General features: G+C 42.1%; 1 protein-coding gene across 1 annotated transcript; it reads right to left on the minus strand.

Moving 5' to 3' along the window:
* Window positions 1-7779: 7779 nt before the first annotated feature.
* On the minus strand, window positions 7780-13856 carry LOC308107738 (zona pellucida-like domain-containing protein 1; the record flags this gene model as incomplete). The annotated part of the gene is made up of 10 exons (XM_080460225.1): window positions 7780-7916; window positions 8097-8117; window positions 10001-10106; window positions 10267-10435; window positions 10727-10807; window positions 12288-12385; window positions 12511-12583; window positions 12675-12859; window positions 13217-13437; window positions 13760-13856. 10 exons carry the CDS (start codon window positions 13854-13856, stop codon window positions 7780-7782), a joined length of 1188 nt encoding a protein of 395 aa, XP_080316351.1.
* Between the last annotated feature and the right edge of the window lie 2005 nt (window positions 13857-15861).

Below are 15861 nucleotides of genomic sequence, written 5' to 3' on the forward strand. Positions count from 1 at the left end.
TCCCACTGTTATTAGATTAAACCAGCCTGAGCAGCTCATCTAGACAGAAAGATGATTTTAAAGCGGGAACATGAATTAACAAAGAAGCAACAACAAAAGAAAAACAAGATTTTGATAGTTGAACGAATGATAGCAGAAAACAAGTGACATCAGTAACATATCTCATTGATGAGGAGTGGAAGTGTGTGTGTGTGTGTGTGTGTGTGTGTGTGTGCGTGTGTGCGCGTGTGTGTGTGTGTGTGTGTGTGTGTGTGTGTGTGTGTGTGTGTGTGTGTGTGTGTGTGTGTGTGTGTGTGTGTGTGTGTGTGTGTGTGTGTGTGTGTGTGTGTGTGTGTGTGGATTGCCCACTGGGTGTGGTTGGAACTGTTGTTCCAACCCGGCAGGGCAGAAAAGGCTCCAGCCACACACACACACACACACCAGGAAGAGTGAAGGCTTGGCCGGGCCCGGTCGGAGGACAGCCAACCTCCCACCCCCAGGAGCCCCGTATCCCACCACCCACATTCCCGCCCCATGATCCCCCCCCCCCCCCCGATCTTGATGGACACACACACACACTGGAAATATCATCTTAGGCTCTGTTAATAATAATATTGTGATATACGAGTGCTGCCTCTCACAGTTTTCAGCAAATTTTGTAATCAGTGTTTTATGATCATCCTCTTTACGGCTCTATTATTTCTCAACATTATCATTAGTGGTTTCAGAAAAATAGACATCAACAATATTTGTGTAAATAAGCTACTCATCTCCAAAATACCGTTTCAGGCTGAATAATGTGATGAAAATAATTCTTCTTCTCTTCCTGCCTGGAGGGTAATTTGTTGAAATATGATTACAGGTTGAAAAGTAATCTATAAATAGTTTTAAAAGACAATTAACTGTAATTTAGAGACAGAAATCCACTTTCTTCAGAAGAATGTTGTGTTGGTAGGTATCGTGCTCATACTAATTATGGATATTGATGGATATGTAAGTTTCAGCGACAGATTTTGCGAGTAATCACACAGATCGCTCATATCTTAGTGAATAAATGATTCCATTTAAACTCCAGTTTACATTCAAAACTGTGTGAGTTAACATACATGCCATCTGTTAGAGTAGCATCTGCACCATGAGGACCGGAGGCTTCAGATGGAATGGCTACGACAACAAAGAAAGAATAAATTCATTATATTCTGATTTGTCCTCCGTGTTAATGCTGATGGAAACATAGTTACGTACATGTAGTTTTCAAAATCAGCCTAATTTGTTTGCACAAGCAGATTTATAAAAAAGAAAGAAACTGAGGTAATTTGATGCAGCTTCATCCTCAATTCTTTCTTTCTTTCTTTCTTTCTTTCTTCAAACGATGGAACTAACGTAGAGTGACAGAACCAGCAGATGGCGATAAATCAACATTGACGGATGCAAACTGTCGCTGAACCCAAAAGAAGAAGAAGAAGAAGAAGAAGAAGAAGAACTGTAAATGTTGGATCAGTGTGAGGAACCAAGATGTGTTACGGGTGCCGCCATACTCGTTATTGTTTTGAAACAGCCCTAACTGTAAGCTTCAGTAAATAGAAAAGTCTTGAGTCTCGTCTTAAAAGTAGAGACTGTTTCAGCCTCCCTAACTGAAACTGGGATCTGGTTCCACATAAAAGGAGCCTGAAAGCTGAAAGCTCTGCCTCCATTATCCTTTTAGAAAATTTAGGAACCTCCAGTAAGCCAGCACTCTGAGAACCAAGTGTTCTTCTGGGGAGATATTGAACTAACAGTTCTTTAAGATTTGATGAAGCCTGGTTGTTAAGAGCTTTATAAGTTAGAAAGAGGATTTTAAATTCTATTGTAGATTGAACAGGGAGCCAATGAAGAGAGGTTAGGATTGGAGTGATGTGATCTCTGATGCTGGTTCTTGTCAGGACCCTCGCTGCAGCATTTTGAATTAGTTGAAGACTTTTTAAGCTGTTATTTGGACACCCTGATAATAGGGAGTTACAATAGTTACTCTTGAAGTAACAAATGCATGAATTTTTCAGAATCAATCTGAGTCAGCATGTTTTTTATTTTGGAAAAATTACATCGGTGAAAAAAGGCAGTCTTGCAGATTTGTTTAATGTGGAGTTGAAGGGTAAATGCTGGTTAAAAGTAACTCCCTCAGGTTCCTCACAGTGGTACTGGAAGACAAACTAATACCATCTAGTGTTACTATATCTTTGGATAATTTTTCTCCCAGGTGTTTAGGGCCAAATATAATAATTTCTGTTTTTGAGGAGAAAAACTACTTCCTTTTCACAGCTATCTCCTGAAATAATCACTAAGCATATGTGGGAGCCACAGTATTGTCTGTGTGAAACATTGATACCTTCCACACCCATTCTTTGGACTACTGTTCTATTATTATTTGTATTATTATCCTTTAATTGTTTACTCATTTGTGCTGTTCACTGTATGCACCTTGTTTAGCACTCGATGTACAGGCACTGTGGGGTTTGGGGAGCAGACAATTACACAGGCACTACTTTTGGCAGCTAAGGTACCTACAGGGGCATAGACATGAATAATGAGTAGACGCCTCATGGACAGCTGCCGCCCACTAGAACGGTGCGTTTACAGGGCGGCCATCTTGGACTGGTGGCAATTGCTCCTGCAGTGCATTACATCAATAGAGGAACGATGCGCTTACACTATCAAAGTTGTCATAAATCAAGCAATTCTCAAGCAATTTTCACGGAGTTTGTTTATAACAAGAGTCAGACATGATATATATATATATATAGAGAGAGAGAGAGAGAGAGAGAGAGAGAGAGAGAGCGAGAGAGAGAGAGAGAGAGAGAGAGAGAGAGAGAGAGAGAGAGAGAGAGAGAGAAGACGTAAATAGAACAAAAGAAACCCAGAAAACGTTCAGATGTGATCAGGTTTTTATTGACATTATTGCTTAGGGCTATGGCTATACATTGCATGACAAAGCATGACAATTATTATTGTATAATTGTACTACTACTGTATTATTGTTAATGCTATTATTATAATTATTATATTCTCATATTATTATTTTATTTTATAGTTACTGGTATTCTCATTGTACTCTTATTATTATTGCTATATTATTATATTATATTACCTTATAATTATCTAATGCTGTTTATTATTAGTATAGTTTTTATTATTGTATTATAGGTAATGTATTTGTATATTATTATTGATATTATTATTATAACCATTACTACGACTGAGTATAGCCAGTAACCTATTTGCCCATGGTAACAGTATTAGCACAATACAGCGATTCTGCTCGGTATATCATTGGAAATTTCATCCTCGATACATTACGATATCTGTCTCGCTGAAGAAATTCAGAATTTATTGACTGCACCCATTTCACAAGAATTACAAAATACTGTCAATCAATTTCACATGAATAAAACAAAGTGTATACTGCACATTAATGCACACTGACCACTACTGGTCACATTTCCTTGTGTCGTGTTTAAGTCTTTAAGGGAAGACTGAAACTTATGATTCTACTTTGAGATTGAGGAGTACCTCTTTCCGTCGTCGATGTTCATTCACCACTGCCTCCACCACCACCGGTCCAAGATGGCGGCGCTGTTGACGTGTCCCTCCCCAGTCGATGAGGCGTCTACGTATATAATGTCTGTGTGCAGGGGTCTTGCAGGGTCCTCATGAAGCACAATATTCTGTGGACCTCAGACGAGCATGTACGTTGGCTAAAGTGTGGTCCTGTGTTCTGTTACAGGTGAGTGGTGACAATGTGAATGGTGCAGGAAGATTGTGAGTTTATCTGTAAGGAATGAGTGTAATACCGAGAGTAACCAGCCAGTATAAATGTGTAGAAACGACCCGCGATGGTGTGGCACGTATTGATTTCCAGAATGAGTAGCCGTGAGCAGCCGACATTAGCAAGCGTGTTTTATTTATCCAAGGGTGTAAGAGTGTGGAATAGCAAATAGATGGTGTTTAGTCCTGTGGTCCTGTGTTCTGTTACAGAATTAAAGAAACTATCGAACCCATGCACGCCTGGAGGTCATGTGTATATGTGATCGCATGTGCAACACACATGACAAAGAAAGAATTGTTGCTCTCAAACTAGAGGAGAACGTGAGTGCAAAAGAACATGAACACTACCTTATTCAACCTCGTGGTCACGAGGCTCTTGACGCAAATACCGCAATATGGGTGAAGGCAAAGGGCTCGACAGCAGAGTCCCTGAGAAAAGTGAGCCGATACCATTTAGCGTCGTACCGTCATCGTTTCGCCAAATTTTATGAAAAGCATCAACAAATTGTTACACAAGATGTTTCAAACTGCCTCTTTAGCCCATGATCAACCCAGGTCATTAACGCCTCCCAATCACAGTGCAAACCAACATGGTGCTTATTCACACACACACACACACACACACACACACACACACACACACACACACACACACACACACACACACACACACACACACACACACACACACACACACAGACACACACACACACACACACACACACACACACACACACTGGTGTGTGAGTGCTTTGACTTTGCAGATTTAAAATCAAGGTCTTTCAAAGCCAAAAAAAAAAAAAAGCTTGTGTGGCATGAGAGTGTGAGATTAGTGTCAACTGCGCGAGCGCGCCGCTTGCTGCATGACAGCTGGCAGCTTTTCTCCTCTCACAACTGTTACCTGCAGCTCAGGTGAAATTACAACTTCACTGAGCATTGTGAAAACTCAAAACGCACTGAATCCCGCAGGACCTATCAAGGCAGCGGCTGAGCTCCGTGGTTGTTTAAAAGGATCGGCGTCACGCCGCTTCGTCACTTTTTAGAGGCGCTGATGAGCTGATCCAGTTTGTTCTTGAAGAGTCACTCAGTGCAGATTGGCCTGAATCTCCACCCAGCGAGGCAGCTGCTGCTGCTAAACACACGCAGGCTGCCCTGCTTTCTCCTTGTTGTTTCCTTGTCTTTTGATATGACGTGAACATGACACCGCATTTTGCCCGGTTTCCCAGCTTCGCTGTTTCATTACGAGAGGTTAATGGAACAGCCGGCCCCTTCCGGCCCGACTTCGCCTGCTCAGCAGTCTGCTCCACCTTCCTGAAGTTTACCTGCCTTGAACCTTCCCACAGTACTAGTTTTTTGTCAACATTTCTTTGGCACACAGCATCAGCCCATTAGCGAGACTCTGACACTGTTTGTTCGAAGTCTTCATATTCCTTCCTCGCTCATCTGTCCTCCCTAAATTACAGCTGGTCCATCAATATTTCATGGTTGTGCTGTCTCCCGAGCCTAATGTATAGCCTACAGACAGAGTCATGTGCATATTAATTACATAAAAAAAAAGAAAAAATGACAGGACAATTATTCCTTCAGCTGAGGACAAAACCGATCAAAACATTAAGACCAAAAATAAAAGAGCACCATTACGCTCCGAGACAGACACCACATGTTTTCTGGAGAAGGGCAAAAAAGAAAGACAGAAAGAAAAACACAATTTAAAAGCAGCAATGAAAAATGCTGCTTACAGAAATGCCTCGCAACACGGCTTGACTTTAAATGCAATGAGGTTTGATAAAATATTCACTGTCGAGGGCCACATAGGCAGTGCAATACAGATTTCGAGCTGCTCTTCACTCCGGTTCCCTCACGGCTATTAACATTTTAGAGGGCAACGCAGCTGGATCCAAAGGTTAATGTCCGCGCCATTAGAGAGCAACAGAGCACACGTTTATCCCTGTTGGTTTAATTAAATTACAGGGGGACTCATAAAACGGGGATTTATCCCGAACATACAGTAACTGCAGGCTTAATGGAGCACCACCTTCCAGCTCAGCTGATTTATCCCCCCCTGTGTTTCAAAGTGGGTCGTCTTGTCGTGGAGTTTGTCATGGCCTACTTAACAATACAGGTTCTTGTAATGAGCTCATTTGTCAAGTCAGCTGATTGCTTTGCTTGTTATTTTCACGGTGCACAAGAAGGGGGCAGTTGACTGTTTTTGCTTCGTCCGTCAGAAAATCATCACTCCGGCTCTCAGACTGGAAGGTGCTGACTCTCCAAACCCCCAGCCGACACTGACGTAGCGTGGGACAGAGGCGGAGGGGGAGGCAGTGAAGGCATCCTGACTGAGTCTGAAGCTTTAGAAACCTTTACAGCTCCGTTCACACCTCTCCTCAATGTGTATGAATTAATAGCAGTGCAGGCAGGGAACACTACAGGAAAAAAAGGCTTTCAATAATATAGATTTTTAGAAAAGAAATGGTGATTAGACACCCTCTAGTGGAGGATGCGAACAAAAACATCACTCCACAAAACTTTCTTCTCTCCTGTGTTTTCAAAGTAAAGCACATCAAACCTCAAACTCCTGAAAGCAGGACTTTGAAATACTGATATTCATATTGAACAGCTCCTCTTTTTGTACAACCTGCATCCTTCCAGTTGTGAAACAGCCCCGTGTGTGTGTGTGTGTGTGTGTGCGTGCGTGTGTGAGTGTGTGTGTGTGTGTGCGTGTGTGTGTGTGTGCGCACGCGCGTGCACGCACACGGCAGTTGTGTTGTTGTTTTTTTTACTCAAATTGATGAATTAATCCTTTTCATTTCCTTGGAGTGAGGACAACCAAAGCCTTCTTGTACAGCTGAGATTGTTCCATGTGGACTGTGAGATGCACCGGAACGTTTGACCGCAGGTCTGCTGCTGGAAGACACGACTTCTCGTTTCATATCCCGCAAGCTTTAATGACCACAAGGCATGAATGACATGGAAAGATGGCACACATATACACAGTAGCAAGTCTCTCACTTTGTGGGAATACACACAACCTTCACAGAACAGTTGCACACAACATATATTATTTTATTATAACAAGTACTTAATCTGTGTAAATTCCCCTGATTGTGTGAAGGCTGACTTGAATACACTATTCAAACAAGCATATTCTATGGATATATAGGTAATTTTATCCAACTCTTTCTCCTGGTATCTTTGCTTTTTTTGGGGGCTGTTGTTTTTTTCTATATGAGCAGCAAAATGCGTAAAAAACTGTGGTTGTTTTTCCTTCTAGTGATAAATCAACATGCATTTCTACACATAGCATGCAACATGTCCCCGTCTGGCTCGCACAAGCTGCTTCTTACAAGGTATGACAATCCTTCATGTGTTCATGATTCCGGCTCTAAAGTAGAGATTTAATTACAAACGGCATGTCAAAACAGTACTTTATTGACAGATACAATATTTACAAGATGACAATCAGAAAGTGAGACAAAATAAGAGAAAAAAATAAAAAATAATAATTTGCTTCCACTTCCTCGCTTTGATGCCCGCTACTAATGGAAGAAACAATTTTTGACATTGTGGAAAATACAATTACTCCTGAGAAGATTAATGGCTCTTTCTTCTTTCGAATGCTTAAGTCAAGCTGAGCTCGGAAAAAAGACTTTAGTAGAGCGGCAAACACGCCAGCGGTGTACCATAAAGCTCACTGACTACCATTTTGTTATTACATTTCCTACAATGCAACAGTTCTTTCTTTCTTTCTTTCTTTCTTTCTTTCTTTCTTTTCTTTCTTCTCAGACCATAATCAAAGGTAAATTATTCTGACTTCACCCCCCCTCCATAATTGGTAATCGTCTGTGAAAGATTGCAAAGAAACATTAAGTGCTTCCAATCAATAGTTTGATTCAGTACAGTAGAGTCCTACATATACATACATTATGCACCTCCGCCCGTCACCCCGTCAAACTCACGACGTGATTGAACCTGTGTTGACCTCGACAGCACGAGCGTCTGCTAGCTCAGCCTCTTCAGCTTTCGGTAAAAAGACACCGCCACAAAAATGGCCGCCATCCCTATCACAACCAGGACCGCCACTGCAATCCCCAGGCCGACGGATGCGCCCCTGCCGTCGGACTTGCCAGCAGCCAGCACTGTGCAACAAACGAGAGTGACACACCATTACCAGACGCTTCATTCCAGCAGACAATGGAGAAGACTTCGTGACTCGCTGCAGATAAGAGATGCTTTTCATTTCAGGAGGCATCTAATTAGCCAAAAACTATGTGTGGAGCTGTTCTCATGGCAGCCAAGTTAATAAATAACATGCTCACCCTCTTCTTTGGAGAGAGAGGCTGCAAGAAAGGACAGAAAACACAGATATATCATTACGAGGGATAAATATTATCCTTGCCACAATATTGGAGAAGCAAAATAAATTAAAGGGAGAAGGAGAAAGCTGCAGGTTAAAAATACACATTTACTGAAAAAGAATACAGTGATTGAAGGCAGAATTTTTTTCCCCTGTAGTTTCTATAATAACCTGCTTGGATACTTCCTCCTTTGACAATGAACATGATTATTGTATTACACTTTAATGAAGGATTGTGTTTTGTTTAAGTTTTTCTCAGCTAATCCCCTCTTTTTTGCCTCCAGGAAAAGTCCTGATATTGCTTGTTTGCTGTCTTGCCAAATGTTAGATGAGGGTATTGATAGCACTCCTCGTCTCTCTGCACAGTGAGTGTGTAGGAAGAAGCAGTCGGCTTAGTTTATCTTGAAGACTGAAGGGGGTGAAGCCGTAAAAAAAAATCCACAACAACACATGCTGATAGTTTTTGTTCAATCTGAAAACCAATCAGGTTTTTAAAAAAAAACAGTCTTACTTTTCCTTAATTTTCATAATGTTGTTTTTAAATCTGCTATTTGTGATGCTGGTTTTCAGAAAACGGCAAGATCATAATATGAGTCATCACACCAGTAACCAAGACAAAGGAAGAGACACCTGTGGCCACATCTGGAGCTTTATGATTTGTTCGATGGGCGTTACGACCACAGAAGCAGAAAGCCTCCGCTGTAGGTGCAGATCTGCTGAATGTGCACCTTCCCAGCCAGTCTTGTTATTTTATATCACCCACCACTGTAAGATGCTCAGCTGTAGTAAATCCTATTGTTGGGTTAACCTTGCTCCCCGCTGCCCGGAGTCATTTTACATATTGTAAAAGGTATTATCCGATTATAAAACAAGAACACTCTTGCTTTAACCCTGTGCCTTGCCAGCAATTTCCTTCAAGCAAAAAAGACTATCTGAAATGGAAAAAATTAACTGCATTTTCTGTTTTTATCTTGTTTCTATCTGCTAACCTTTTCTTTTGGCCTCCTGATTTATGCCAAATAATTTTCAAAAAAATCATTGACGTTGTTTCCTTACTCCCTACTCTGGCAGCTTCTTAATTCTTCATCCCATACAAATGCAATTGCAGCTTAGTCGGCGTGTCCCCGCTGCAAAATCTTTGGATATCAGCTCAAACTGTTGAAATGAGCGTTTCAAATATATGCCCTGCAATTATATCTACTGAAAAGTTGAAAATCTGCAGCATGTTGCCTCTAAATTGTGACATTTTTCCTGGAAATTGTTGAAAATACAAAAGTCAGAAAAAATTCAGATATCCATTTTCGTATTTTTGTGATTTCTAGAGGTTGCTTGATTATCTTTTACCACTTGACGATGCCACTTGGAGTTTTTTCCATCTATTTCTAAACTTGTGGTGAAGCTAAACTAAACCATGTGGAGTAGTTTAGTCCAGTGGTTCTCAGCCGTCTTTAGTTGAAGCCCACTAACACCTGCCGAACAATTACAGTGAAGCCAACACTGGCTTACCCCAAAATATACACATAGAGTCTAAAAACTCTTTTACTATCTAACTTTACCATCTCAGTACAGACAACACCTCGGACCACCCCCCTTATGAGTTTTGGCGATGCCTCAGGGAGCTCCCATACCCCGTGTTGGTAACCACTGGTTCAGTATTCAGCACACAAACATTTAAGTCGATCACAGTCGATCACAGTGTCAGTTATTTCTATATATAGCTTGTTTACTCAGTGACGGCAGAAAATCTGCGGGGAGTTGTCATTACAGGGTGCAGTGGGGGGTGGGGTGGGGGTGGATGGGTGGGGGTGTCACCTCAGACTCCTCCAGCTTCACACAAACAACAAAACAGACACAGGAGGGACTTACAGTCCTCCGTCTTGGCCTTGATGGCCAAAGTGAGCACGGAAGGCTCGGTGATGCCATCCCTGAGGACGGTGGTCTCCACACTCCTCCTCCTCCTCCTGTTGCATTGCTGTGGATGAGAGAGAGAGAGAGAGAGAGAGAGAGAGAGAGAGAGGGTTGAGAGAGAGAGAGAGAGAGAGGGTTGAGAGAGAGCGAGTGAAGCGAGTTGGAGGATCCGTCCTGTATCGGAGAGGACGTCTGCTTGAGATGCAGGCGGCGCCTCTCGTTACCTTGAAGGTGCTGCAGGTGCTGCTCTCGCACAGTCGGGTGATGCAGTGCAGATAGTAGGTGGAGATGGTCTCGTTCTGCTGCTCGGTGAAGCGGAACGCCGGGAAGTAGAAGCGAGCCTTCTGGCTGTCCCCGTTTTCCAGCATAGTTGTCAGCTGATCTATGGAGCACCTTTCAATAAAAGGCGAACCTCACAAGTGCTCCCATTGCACATCACACGAATACATACAGGAAGTGTATTAATGATAGAAAAGGAGCGAAACAAAAATCAAGACTAGGGCTCCCTTTAGATTTAGGTAGCTGCGCTTATCACATGGGAGAGCAGAAAAACCCGAAGGCATGCGTTAAGGTTTTGAATTTCAAGCCGGGCCAGGACTTTTTATCAAGACTTGTGGGACTGGAGAGAAGTGCAGAGGTTTTAAACTTAAACGTGATGTCTTCGGGTGTTGTTTGTGGACTTACGAGACAAACAGATTAAAGATGGTGGAGTTGGAGGGCTGTGGGGACACCGAGGCGTAGCAGCGGTCCAGAAGCACAAAGTACCTGTGGAGAAAGAGTGAGGTCCCCAGTACCGAGTCAGAGACTCCACGTCACAGGTGGAATCCTCAAATTTACAATCTTATCAAGACGCAGTCGGCTGATTGGAGAGTCGAGACTCTGAGAGATGGAAGTCATCCCTCTTCTTCTATTCTTAGTGAATAAACCATTTGCTCAGGCTTACGCGTGTGCGGCCAGCAATGCATTACCCACACCCAGGATCTGTAGCCATCAGACTGAAGAAAGGGACGTTACAGACAAAGAACTCATGTCTTTGTAAGAGAGGAGTTAATGCATCAGTTAATGTACTGTGTCAAAATGTCATTAAACATCAATGGAATTTTTCCTCAATGTTTTCAGTAGATATACTGAAACAAAACTACTTTATCAGTTGGATCTTTAGTCTGTTTGTTCGGTGTCCCGACAAATAAACTTGCTTGAGCTGATTTATTGCCTTTCGATGATTTGCAGCTAAACATGATGCAAAATTATCCTGTTATCAGTAATTTGTTCAGTCAGTTTACATTTTTTTTAACATTATATCAAAACTTCAACATTTTTACAGTTAATGTATTTATGTTTGCATCATCTGCATTTTGTAAGTGGCATTTACTGAATTCTTTACTTAATCCTGACATTAAATTCAGTTCATATTCACATTTACATCATTTTCATTCAGCACAGCATCCCAACTATTTGTGGATTGTTGTTTCCCTTTTTACAAACTTTCATTCCAGAGTTGGTTTAGATTGTGTTTAGATGGTTCAGTACAGATTGGGCAGTAAACATTAAGGAAATTGTTCTTGTCAGTATTGTAGTGGTTGAATTGTAATGCAGTGGTTGTGGATGAATGTTAAGGTTCAGTTTGAATGTCCTCTATACATTGTTGGTTTTCTCCAGCTTCTCTGGTTTCCTCTCACAGTTCAATAATATGAGGCTAATTTACTGTAAAGTGACTGTCTGTCTGGGGTTTTGTCTGGTTGTTAGCTGGTTGCTTCAGCAACCCTGGACTGGATAAAGAAATGAATATATTGTTAATATGGTGGTTGTATTGTTTAACGCTCATGCTTGTAGCTGAGCCTTAAACACGCTGATGACTGAGTGATCAATATGGGATCAATCAAAGATGATTAGGAAAAAGAAAAACTGCATTTGTTTTTGCACTTTTTTTTCAACCAGCTAAAGGCAATAATGGATTCAAACAATGACTGTGGAACAAGTTTAAACTAATTAAATGTGGGCTTGGACACATATCTTGGAGATATGACTAAATCATTTTACATTTCCTCAGCTAATCTGATGTTTATATGCAAAACCATGTCTGTATAAGTAACTAGTATAGCTGAATACACTCGCAGTGGAGCAGTGGTGTAAAATATTCTACAGTCAGATTACTTAGTTTGATAAAGTTTGATAAATACAGAGCCAGGTGTTGCCCAGATAAACAAAAACACTGCAGAGATATAATAACACCAATGGTTCTTACTGCGATGTGAGGTTGGATGCAACCACCTGGACGTAGATGTTCTTCCTCAGCTCAAGGCCCAGCGGAGGAATGACAAGAGGCTTGGTGTAATTTATATCCTAGAAAGAGACGATAAGATTGCACAAACTGTTACGGAGGATCAATCTCGTAGAATCACAGCATGTAGCTGTACCGCGCAGACGTTTATGTGTATTGTGAATGTGAGGGTTGTGTAAGCCGCCACCTGGTACAAGGACATGCTGAGGGTGCTGATGAAGCTCCCATTGTTGTCCTTCAAAGCGATGGAGGACGATGACCTACAAAGGAAGAGAGAAAACGGATCAGCTTCACAAACACACACTGAAAGTGAAATATTAGAGGGGATGATGTGTGTCTTGAGCCACTTACACGTCCACCTGGGTGTTGTTGACCAGATACTCCAGCGGATAGGCGCACGAGTAGTAATACTTGAGCTCGGCGTTGTAGGTGATGGTGCCGATGGTGGGGTCGAAGGATCGGATCGCCCCGCTGACATTCACTGTCTGAATGTTTGAGAAGTCTGCGAATATTCCCGTCCCCGGCGCACTCGTGGTCTGAGAAATTATTGAATGAGAAGCATTATTATTTCACAAAAATGTTGGCCAACATCTCTTATAGCAGGCGGTGATGAAATCACACGAGGGAGAACTACTCTGCTAACTTTCTCCTCATTCTGAAAGTGGCTGGATAGACTGAGCTAAATTACACTAAGAGCCAAGCCATTTACTTTGTGTGACTTTGCTTCTTTGAAATTCTCTCTGTCTTCTTACCTGGCCCCAAACACGGAGCTCAGAGAAACCTCTCCATTTCCTAAATCTGCTCTAACTCTCCTCAGCTAAAGGTTAACAAGCCCCAGGATCTCCATCCCTCAAGACCTTGAAATCAAGAAACTGCTCTGATGCAACACTTACCAAGAAGTTGCTCCCGCAGGCGTTTCCCTCTCTGATGGGGAAGCTAAATCTCACCACAGGAGGTGTCACCGAGGTGTCCAGTGTCCCCTGACAGTCCACATTGTTCCGGATGCGGTTCAGGATGAGTAAACTGTCGTTGTAGCCGGTGTAGATAACCGGGCAGATCTGAATTGCCAAATCGATGGAAGATGTGCCGCAAACTACAGCAATATCAGTGTATTCTGGAGATGAAAAGAGAACAATGCAGTTTGCCCATTGTTGTTGAATAAGCTGAGTTAATCGAGAGAGACTGAGTGGAATTATTCTTGCGGTGTGATTTCATTTACTAATGAAACAGAAAAAAAGATCAATCTGCACCTCAAACTCCTGAAATTATGTCTATTTAGTTTGTTTTGCTGTAAATGTTCTGTAAATGAAATATCTGGAGAACATCTGAAAGGAAAATCAATACAGTTTCCCACAGGTGGAGGTCTTAACTAAAATCAATATTGCCTCTTCAGGTCCAAAACAAAACTGTGGGATTGAAGGTCACGATCGTCTTACCTGGTCGTCTGGCGTAAGCTCCGCAGTCAGAAATGCTGAGGGCCTCTCGGCCCGCAATACACAGGGACGTCAGGACGAGAAGGACGAATAAAGCCATCGCATCCACTCTTCCCTCCGTGAAAAAAGCTGCAGCAAATACAGTTGATGTCAAACACAGCAAATCCTGAAGCATGCAGCTCAGTGCAAGGGGAAAAAAAATGAAAAAACCTTGTAAAGTCCTCTGAGGTGATTTTTTTTTAACAGAAAAAGTCCAAATTTAGACGTTTAAATCCAGAGCTGCCAATCAAGGGAGCTTTGCAGTTGTCTGAGCCTGGATCTTACCTCCTCAGTTTCGTTGCTGGTTTAGGATGTGGAGGGAAGGGAGGCCTTTTTTTATACGGTAAACATCACCGCTGTATGGCCACAACACCGTTTGGGGATTGGATGAAAACAGGGTCAAAGTCACATTGGTGGGGCCGCTTCAGTTCGCACGAACAATTCACTTTTTGTGACTGAGGTACTGTGGTCTCCTCCTGGAGGCAAATCATGAAACCCTACACAGCCCCCCCTTTAAAGATACATACTTAAACAATGTATACCAGGCTTTGTGGCTTAGTGTGTGAAACGCAGCCCCCCCTTCCCCACTAATATGAAACTTAATAAAGTGAGGATGTGTGTGGTTTCTGTTCTGTTCTCACACACACAATAGAGGAACGAGGATGACTTGTCTTCTTAGGTGTTGATCATCTTAATGCAACGTGACTCTTAATATGACAAATTAGTACAAAAAAACAACAACTATCTTGCATCATAGCTTTTTGGTGCTAATATTTAACTGACCTGTTACTGTAATACATTTGCAATATGACTGAGTTCTACTCAGTTTGAACCCAAGAAAATGCTTTTGAAGTTTTGATAACACAGAAGCTAAATCGGCTTTTGCGTGTGAGTCATAGCAGAAGTTTCCAACTTGTATCTTTTAAAATGGATTTTTAACTAAGAGAAGAAAAAAAAAATGGGTGAAGGACGAAGGGAAACCTGATCTTGTCAGGTGAGCCACCTGGGAAGAGAGAGCTCTGATCGGGGTCAAGCTGGAGGATGGGTGTGTCCATCCATTGTGGAATCTGTGAAAACACACAGCTAAATGCAGGACACGTTTTTATTGTCATGACGTGTGTGTGTGTAAACACGCTACCAGTCCGTCAGTCCTCACGCAAACTCTTGCTTTCCTGACTTTTTTTGGCTCGCCGGCCTCAGCGTTCAATAATCAATTATCACTGGCGGTAAACTGAGAGGGGAGACGATAGCATTTTATTCTTCTCATTTCTGTTATCTGTGTGCGGTGTAGGTGCTGAGTGCGTCACAGAATGACTGTTGAAATGTGGGATTAGTTTGATAAAGAGGGCTGAATGCGCCGGGTCACAAAAGCAGCCTCAGAGTTTGACACGTGAGATGCAACCGCTGCCAACAGACATTTATATAGGTCATCGGAGGAGAAAATCAATACAGCGAAAAATTGAAAGATTAATTCTGCCAGTCATGAAATGAGCCCTGGCAGTGCCTGGTATTTGGCTCATTTTTTTTCTGGAGATTGGTCAGCCACAAGTCTGTGACATTTGGAAAACGTCCACAGATACGTTCTAATATTTAACATTATCCAGATTAATCATGGAAGAAATGCCATCAGGCCTATTTGTTTAAGTATTCATTATGTCTGGACGTATAGCGACTGCTAATGACAAGACGAGGGAGGAAAGTGCTTCAAGCTGTTTCTGCTGTTTTCTGCATCACGTTCTGTTTGTTTGCAAGCAACCAGAGGGCAATCCAAAAATAACTAATCTCAGACTCTATATCTCCGACACTTTAGGTATTGTCAGTGGAGTCTGGACCATCACAACGTTGTTGTGACAATTAATGTAAAGCACGTTAGTGAGTGTTAGATATTCACAACGGTTTATACTTTTTGTTTTCTAAAACTTTGCTTTACAAGTTACTGCCAATTCAAAGTAACTAGTTTTGGATTCTCCATCCATCCATCCATCCATCCATCCATCCATCCATCCATCCATCCATCCATCCATCCATCCATCCATCCATCCATCCATCCATCCATCCATCCATCC

This window comes from Lipophrys pholis (genome assembly GCF_963383615.2).
Source record: "Lipophrys pholis genome assembly, chromosome: 3".
NCBI classification, from domain to species: Eukaryota; Metazoa; Chordata; class Actinopteri; order Blenniiformes; family Blenniidae; genus Lipophrys; species Lipophrys pholis.